The sequence below is a fragment of the Chiloscyllium plagiosum genome, unplaced genomic scaffold (assembly GCF_037043375.1).
Source record: "Chiloscyllium plagiosum isolate Xiang-an unplaced genomic scaffold, Cpla_swu_hap1 HiC_scaffold_40, whole genome shotgun sequence".
In the NCBI taxonomy this organism is placed as follows: Eukaryota; Metazoa; Chordata; class Chondrichthyes; order Orectolobiformes; family Hemiscylliidae; genus Chiloscyllium; species Chiloscyllium plagiosum.
In genome coordinates, this window is record NW_028270178.1 from 60,729,295 (window position 1) to 60,738,485 (window position 9,191).

At 55.5% G+C, this 9,191-nt stretch overlaps 1 protein-coding gene across 1 annotated transcript; it reads left to right on the forward strand.

The window, feature by feature from the left end:
• Window positions 1-316: 316 nt before the first annotated feature.
• On the forward strand, window positions 317-5,445 carry LOC148138559 (uncharacterized). Its single transcript, XM_087981734.1, has 2 exons — window positions 317-458; window positions 2,627-5,445. The coding sequence occupies exon 2, from the start codon at window positions 2,890-2,892 to the stop codon at window positions 5,443-5,445; it is 2,556 nt and encodes an 851-aa protein (XP_087837860.1). The 5' UTR covers window positions 317-458; window positions 2,627-2,889.
• The last annotated feature ends 3,746 nt before the right edge of the window (window positions 5,446-9,191 follow it).

Below are 9,191 nucleotides of genomic sequence, written 5' to 3' on the forward strand. Positions count from 1 at the left end.
ACATGCCTATTCACAGTCAGTTACTGCTGGATAGCGTAGCCCTGCATAAGGAAAAGTTGGACCTGGTGATTGCCCAAGCACCAGAACAAAAGGGAATTATCCTGACAAGATTGAGGGAAACATTTAAAAATCCCACATTAATGATCAAAATTCTGGATGGTCTCTACAGGTCACCACATTATTCGGCTCTCCAAACAATTGTGCTAGGCAATCCCCCCGCTGGGTGGGCACCCCCGAGCACTGATAGCTCCCGGGGATGGAAAACAAAAATGGTTGTGACTTTTACCCCACAGTGGGGATACAGACCGGTTTGTTCCCCTAATGGCCCAACTGTTTCGGACGGTCTTACCCGGGAGCTAGACTATTTAACTGCGGCTGTTACTTTACCCACTGATGCATACACTGACGAGTCCACCCCAGTCCCGAAAATCCCCGACTCGCGGCCACCGACAGGGGAGGTATTGGCGGAAATCAGGACCCAGTTACGGGAGAATAATACTGCTATGGAGGCTAAACGAAAAGTCCGTAACCTAGAGAATAGTCTCAAGCTGTGGCGGGTTAAGAACTGGTTCCCTAAAGATGACCAACCCTTCTTTATGACAAGCGAATTTGATGCCTTCCGAGCTAAAGTCCAAACCTTCTTGCGGGAGGGGAAAGGGGATACCAAGAGAGGGTTTTTTAATTTAGTCAAATCTTCCAATAAAAAGGAGGATGGAGATGTTTACTTGCGGGAGCTTCTGATACGCTTCCAAAGTCACTTACCGACTTCACCTATTCACACACCAGTATTGGGTGAGCAGGGTCCTGTCCCGGAATGTGAGCCTGAGTGGTCTCTGAACCCTACTCCAGTTTACCCCCCTACACCTTACACTTCTCCTGTGGCCGTGCCGACCCGAGGTGCCAACCACGGGGGAAGTCTGCCACCCCCTTACACCAGCCCACAATCAGGATCACCCGCCCCCGGTGCATCGCCCACGGCCCCGCTTGCGGACACCAGGGCACCACTGTGTCCGCTCCAACCGCGTTGCGAGGGGCCAACCATACAGGCCCCTGTTGTCAAAGTTCTAGGGGGAAATTTCGCGTATGAGGACCCGATCCGGGACCGTGTAACAGAACGACTGGAGAGTGTGCTCAATGATCATGAGCAGAAACTAAGCGCCCTCACTGAAATGGTCGCAGCCGGGACGGGGATGGTAAAGCCAGGGGGCGGTCTGTGTCGGATCGGCCAGCCGGACGGCATCCCACAGAGATGGGAAGTACAGGACATAGAGGTAGAAGGGGAGGGTTGCTGCCCCGTGCTGGGACGGGGGTGCCCCAAAAAATCCTTCCCTGGGAAGACATGCCAAATTGGCTTCAATGAATGGCCAGTCCGCCAAGGCTGAACAGGCGCCCCGGGGAATTCAAAAATCCCGGCAGGACAGTAGGTCCATGGCTGCGGAAGGGGACACTTTAATTGTTACGGGAGCTCGCCTCCAGAGCAAGCTTGTGAAGGGAGGGAGTGAGTATGACTCCCAGCTAGATACCACCTCCTCGGAGGACGAGGGGGAGATTATTGGGGATTTTGATAAGGGCTCCTACACATCACTCCCACGGCCCCACGGTGGCCCAATGCAGGGGACTCTCGACACTATGTCGGCCGTTCAAGCGCCTCTTCTCGCCACTAGTATGGGGGTGGAGAAGTATGTCCCCTGGTCACGGACAGACCTAGACGCCCTGGTCAGGAGGCTTCCTCCGATTGCCAACGGGGCGTCTGCCTGGATAGCGGCTTTTGAGAGGGAGACCTGTCATGAGAAACTAGCGCTGGCGGATTTTAGAACCATAATGGTACGCATCAGAGCAGAGGAGGCGCTGATCAGGGCAGAAAGACTGGCTCGGTGTTCCAGGTCAGATGAAACTGTCTCGTTTGACCTCTACCGGAATCTAGTCTGGCGGTCCCTGCGGGACAGCTTCCCCACTACTTTCTCGCTGGACGCGTTGGGGACCCTCAGACTAAAGGACGGGGAGGACATACATGAATACCTGGGGAGGGCCTGGGATCTATGGCAGGCTGGGACAGGTGAAAGGCCAGATAGCTCCCCCTTGGCAATAGCACATTTCCGGAGGGGGGTGACCGAGGGGCTCCCTGCATCAGTGCAGAGCAAATTAAAAGACCTGGTGGGGGTGGATTCAATGAAGGAAGACATATGGAGGAAACAGGTACATCACTATCTGAACAGGCACCGTACCTCGGAAAAGATGAAAGTTGAAGGGCAGGCCGCCAAGACAACTACACATATCTTAGAACAGTTTGGGAAGATTTTAGAGCAAGTGGGGGCGAAGACCGCCGCGCGGGAGCTTGTGCCTCCAGCCGCTCAAATGTACATTTCCCAGCAGCCCAATGCACGCAAGGCCCTGCCACGACCCAGCCCTGACAGGGCAGAATATGCCGGCCATGTGTCAGCCCACGACAGCCAACAGCAGCTGTCTTCAGACGCGCAGAGGCGGATCCATGGGGGACGGCAGCGCGATCACTGTTGGGCATGCAATGGTACTGACCATTACTACCAGAACTGTGACCAGAGGGTGAGATGTTGGTCCTGCAATGGGATTGGACATCTCGCCCGCGAATGTAACAAAGGAAGGGGAGATCGGTTTGTGACTAAAAGCTCGGGACTGCGTCCCGGGGAACGGGATAGACGGGACAGAAATGACGGACCCCGGGATATGAATAAACGGAGAGGTTGGGTTCAGGCCCGGGGCAGGGGAACACAAGGGGTAGTACAGGGTGCGCTGGTGGGGCCCGATGAAGACTACAGCGACTCCCGGTGGTCTGAGGAAGAGTGCTGACGGTGCCCACGAGAATCTTGCAGTCCCCTGGCCCCCAAACCGACACCTCCTAGTAGACCCCCTATGGTTCGAGGGAAGGTGTGTGGGGTGAACTTCCAATTCCTGATTGACACAGGGGCATCCGCCTCCACAATTACTAAATTGCCAAGGGGCCTGACCCTCTCGGGCAGGATACTGGAGACTGTGGGATTCTCGGGGATGGTTGAGAAACAGCCTTACACCGTGCCAGCAACAATAACCATCGGGGGACAAAAGATCTCTCTGCCCCTACTCCTGGCCCCGAGGTGTCCAGTTAACCTGCTGGCGAGGGATGCTCTTACCAAGTTAGGGGTCTGCATCCACTGTTCACCTGAGGGGTTGCGATTCCTCTGGCCTGGGGATCCCTCCCCAGGCTTAAGGGGGATGGGACAATTCCTGCTTGCCCCCACTTCAGGGGACTCGCGAGTCGCATCTGTGGACATTTATTGGATTCGGCTGTTGTACGCGGTGGAGGGAAGGGGATTGATGGGGGAATTTGACAACTGGCTCCCATCTATTCCAGGCTCCCAGACGTACCTCCCCCCAAAAAACCCCTACCACGTAACGCTAAATTATGTCACCCATTATGACCCTGAGTACGATGACCGCTTCAACGCCCACCTGGGGGATAGAAGGGGTATGGTTAAACTCACGTATCTCATCGCCGGGAAGGAAGGGATTGCCGCTGCAGTCAGCCTGCATCCGGAGCAGGCTGAGTGGTACCAGCTAGGGGAACAGGCGGCCCCGCATGTCACACTCGCAATAGCACCTGGATCAAAGGCCCGTAACCTGGGACCCATGGTCCTTGCCGCACTACGATGCGAGTACCAAAGATTAGGAGACGGCCTCGATGAGGTGTCACTGGATGGCTGCTTCCAGAGACGCCCCATCGATGTGCTAGAAGAAGGGATTTATGAAAAAATGGCGGTGGACAGGTCCCTCCTTCTGGATAATGTTGACCACTGGAAAGCGGCACAGCTGCTGCGTGATATAGACCCCGTTCTCTGGACGGTACACCCACAGGACACTGGCCAACTGGACGGGGCAGTCCACCTGCAGCTGAAACCTTCTGTTAAACGCTGCATCTGGGTGACACAATATCCTCTCACTTTAGAACAGAGGGAAGGGATTCGCCCAACAATCAGGGGACTGCTAGAAGTGGGGGTCCTCAGAAAAGAAAAGGGAGGACACTGGAATACGCCAATCCTTCCCGTCTCCAAGGGGATGGGTAAAGGGTGGCGCATGGTCCATGACCTCCGAAGGATAAATGAAGCCACGGAGACTTTAAACCTGAAGGTCCCTGACCCCTACGTTGCACTGCAGGCGCTCACGCCTGCCAGCCGCTTTTTCTCTGTCATAGACCTGGCTAACGCTTTCTTCTGCCTTCCACTGCACCCAGAGTGTCAGGAGTGGTTTGCCTTCACCTTCGAGGGAGAGCGGTACACATACAATCGCCTCCCACAGGGGTACAAAGACTCCCCAGGCCTGTTTAGTGCGGCTTTGACCCCTATACTTAAACAGATATCGCTTCCCACCAGCACCACAATCATACAGTATGTCGATGATTTGTTGATTGCCAGTGAAACTGACACCCAGAATTTGGAGGCGGTCCGCACCTTGCTGGACACCCTTGTGGCAGCCGGTTTTAAAGTGAAACGGGAAAAGTGCCAGATAGCCCGAAAATCAGTATCCTTTATGGGACGGATAGTGGGAAAAGGGGGCACCACACTTTCAAGAGCGCACAGGGAAGCAATCCTCTCCTATGGCACCCCTATAACAGTACAGGACATGATGGCCTTCCTGGGGTTATGTGGGTATTCTCGCACCTACGTCCCTAACTTTGTGGATATAACGTCCCCACTCAGGGAAATGATCACGGAGGTTGGGGCAAAGAGGCTCAAGAGTCAATTGCGATGGAACGCGGAGAGAGAGAAATCGTTCAAGGAGGTGAAGCAAGCTTTGGGAGCAGCGGCCACGCTAGCGCACCCAGACTATAAGAAAGGTTTCCACCTGGACGTGGCAGAGACTGGGGGGATAGTAAACGCCGTCCTCTACCAAAAGGACCGAGGCTGCAGGAGAGTGCTGGGGTATTACAGCTGCCGTTTAGAGCCCATTGAGACAGGACAGCCAGGCTGTGCCAGATTTGTGGCAGCAGTAACGAAAGCGGTCAACAACACTGACCATCTAGTACTCTGCCATCCCTTGACTATTCACACAGATCACAGCATAGGAGCCTTTCTGGCCTCCAACTCATTCAGCTTTTCAGCTGGGCGGCAGGTTAGAATTGAGAATGCCCTTCTATCACCGCACATTACGTTTGCATCCGATAGGGGGAGTACAAGGAATATGATGGTGGGAGTAAATGGGGGATCCTTGAAGCCCCACGACTGTGTGGCCAGAGTGGCTGAGGAGAGGAGGATACGTAAGGGGTTGCACACAGAACCCCTGGCCGAGGCAGACTGGGACCTGTACACCGATGGCAGCAGCCGTCGGGAAGCAGACGGCGTACGAGCCTCGTATGCCGTGGTCAGAGATTCAGGGGGGGGGTATACGACACCATCGAGTCTGGGGAAATCCCACAGCCTGCATCTGCACAGCTAGCAGAGATAACAGCCCTGACAAGGGCATTAGAACTGAGTGAGGGACACCGAGTTAACATCTTCACAGACTCCAATTATGCATGGACCGCAGTCCACGTAGAGGGCACAGCATGGGTTAGACGTGGTTTTAAAACCAGCACGGGGAGGCCGGTAAAACACGACCAGAGTTTGCGACGGTTGCTCCAGGCAGTGCATCGTCCAAGGGAAGTGGCAGTAGTGAAAGTGCAAGGACACTCTGCCTTACGTACCAGGGAAGCGCTGGGAAATGGTGCAGCTGACAGGGCAGCCAAGCTCGCAGTGCAGATGGTCACCCTGAGGTCAGGGACAGACACCCAGCAGAGTCCGGGGCCAAGGGAGGGTGGCAGTGATTCCCCTGGGGAGGCGGCTAGGGTTGATGCCATTAGGCATCTGTGTGAGCTGCAGGGACGGGCAAGCAGTGCTGAGGTCAGGGAATGGGAGAATAAAGGCGCAGTCCGACAGTATGTGGAGGTCGAAGGGTCTCAACAGCCCCTTTGGCGATCCCCGGGAGGAGAGGTCGTGGCCCCGAGGGCTCTCCTGCCAACACTTTTCTCTGAAATACATGGGCCGACACACGTGGGGGTTGCCCAAGTTATACGAACCGTCCAGAACCACTGGTGGGCACCCCGGCTGCGGGAACATATAGAGAACCTGAGGGCTGAGTGCAGGGTGTGTAATGAGTACAACACCAGGAGAGTTCTCCCACACCCGATGTTAAAGTTCCCAACCCCGACAGGGCCGTGGCAGGAGATCTGCATGGACTTTACGGACATGGGGGTCAAATGGAGGACCCCAGAGAAATACAGATACATGCTAGTCACAGTGGATAGGTTCTCCCGGTGGGTGGAGGCAACTCCTACGAAGGCGGAGGATGGGGAAGTTGTTGTGAAGTGGCTCACGAAGGAACTGATTCCCCGCTATGGCGTCCCCCGAAAGATTTGCACAGACAATGGGACACATTTTAAAAATGAACATCTTGCCCGGGTGGAGGCTACTCTCGGGATACTTCACCGCTACGGCAGTGTCTACCACCCTGAGAGTCAGGGGTTAGTAGAGAGGGCCAATCGCACGCTTAAAGACAAGATTGCCAAGGTCATGGCAGGGACTGCATTGACGTGGGTGCAGGCACTCCCCCTAGCCTTGCTGTCAATGAGGCAGGAAAGGAGTGGCGATACCTTCCTGACACCCCATGAAATCCTGACAGGTCGCTCCATGCCTGGCCCCCGAACATCACCCCTGTGGGAAACGGATTGGGATATAATGAATCAGGACATGACACAGTACATGCAAGTACTGGGGGAAATGGTCCGGCTAATATCCAACCAGGTTACGGCTGCACGGCCGGACACCCCCGACAGGTCCCGACCCCTTCGAGTGGGGGATAAAGTCTATCTCCGACAGATGGGCCGCACGACCTGGGACGAGGGGCGGTGGCATGGCCCCTACCCAGTGACGGGGGTCGCAGCCAACACCTTGAGGGTGAACCGGGAGGGGGACAATAACTGGCATCATTTCTCTCACTGCTCCAGGTCAGGAAGGCCTAACACTACTCTGACTCCGGTTGCGGAGGTCGCGCCCGACGAGGAACTGGGACATGATGGACAGTAACAGACTCCTGAACTGGCTGGGTTTCTGCCTAGTGGTAAGACTGTCCATGCAGGTTTCAAGGGATTCATGTGGAGCAACGGTTGCTTTACATGCAGACCCCGCACAGGATAAGACTTTCCAGTTCGATCTGTGCGATGTGATAGACTGTGGGGGGACTGACTCAGAGGAGGGGTGGACAGCTTACAGTGTATACATGTGTCCTTGCTCATGCGCCCCCCACATCTTGCACAAATGCTACGGATATCCGAAAGACATCCATACGCGCCGCATGTGTGCCTCCTGGGATGATGTTTGGTGGGGGCAGGCTTACACCAGCACCCCGATACGAGCAGAATACTTGGACTTTAGCAGAAAACTCTCCCTCAGGAGAGGGCGAGTCTCTGGCTCGCAAGCTCGGAAGAACCCTTTGCTTCTCCGAGTCAAGCCCGGGCTCTCCAATCCCATGATCATGACCGGGTGGTCCAGTGACAACTGCTGGGCACAGGGGCGCGAATCTGACCAGTCGGGTGCAGCCCACACGAAAATCCTCTATTTAGCAATTGGGGTTGCGGTCATGGGGAAGGACCCGGAGGGGATTATCCGAATAAACCTGGGGATGCCTGGTTCTTCCCAGATCCAGCTGAGGGTCCCGCTCGACCGGGATAATCACCCCTCCTGGCCTGTGCCTGGTGTAGTTACAGAGTTTGAATCGCGCAAGCTGACTAAGCTGGTTGATCCCCGAGGGCGGATCGCACCTGCCACTGGCTACATGGAGACAAATACCTGGCTGGATCGAGTCGTCCAGTTTTCTCGGCAGGCAGGCCACGACCACTGCTGGGTTTGTGCGGGGGGGCGGCCCGGCCTGATAATGAGTAGGACCCCATTTGAGGACGGCCACATGGGCTGTGGGGTCGAACTAATGTCCGAGACTAACCCTACATTGGAGTGCAAGTCATGGGAACAGTACTTCCCGATGGCACCGGCAAACGTTACCCCTCCTGACTTCGTTGTGCACCCGCTAGTAAACTTCACCTGCTTCATCAACCCCACACCACTTACCCGAGGATATCCAGTTGGCAGCGTAGACAGGGCAAGCTGCAGCAGAACCTGGGTGCTTACAGGAAGCCAAGCGGCAGCACTAACGGTGAGCCGCGCGGACTTGTGGTGGTACTGCGGAGGACGGATTCTGTACAATTGGTTGCCCCTAAATTGGGAAGGAAGCTGTGTCCTGGTCACCCTCAATATCCCGCTTTTCATCTCCCCGCGGGCCCCGGGAGATTACACCCTCCACGAGCCCCCGCCTGGGCTCGCCTCTCTGACCCGACACAGACGGGCTGTTGACCCGCTGTTGGATTTCAAGAATTCGGATGGGGTCTGGATTGATGCTATTGGGCAGGCCAGAAATATCCCCGACGAATACAAGCTGGTGGATGAGATTGCTGCGGGTTTTGAAACTTTTCCCCTTTTTTCCGCCATTTTCCCGATCACGGTTAATAAAAACGTTAACAGAATCAACCTCCTCCACTACAATATGCAGAGACTTACCAACCTTACCCGGGATGCGGTTGACGCCATCCATGAACAGCTTGCACAGTCCTCCCTCATGACTTTACAAAATAGGATGGCCTTGGACATGTTACTTGCTGAAAAGGGAGGTGTCTGTGCACTGTTTGGGACCATGTGCTGTACAGCCATATCAAACAACACAGGCCCAGATGGCAAACTCACTAAGACCCTGGTGAAGCTCCGAGCCCTGGCTGCTGAGCTGAAGCACCAATCGGGGATAAGGAATCCAGTTGTCGACTGGCTGAACGCCACTTTTGGGAGATGGGGGACACTGCTAGGGCAGCTGGCCATGGGGGTGTGCATCTCGGTAGCTATTCTTGTCACTTGCGGGTGTTGCTGCATTCCGTGTATCAGGACACTGGTAACACGCACTATTGATCGTGCCCTATCAGGAACAGATGCCTCCTCGCCCGTATACCAGGCGGTGTTGCTGGACCGGCCTCCAGCTGGACCTGCCCAGCGAGAGGGTACGCTCCAAAACTCGCACATGTTACGTGCGGCACCGCGGGTACTGAGTCGCAAGACTAGCTACGACTTTCCCCTGTAACCCTAGTGCCCGATTCCCTCACTTTCATC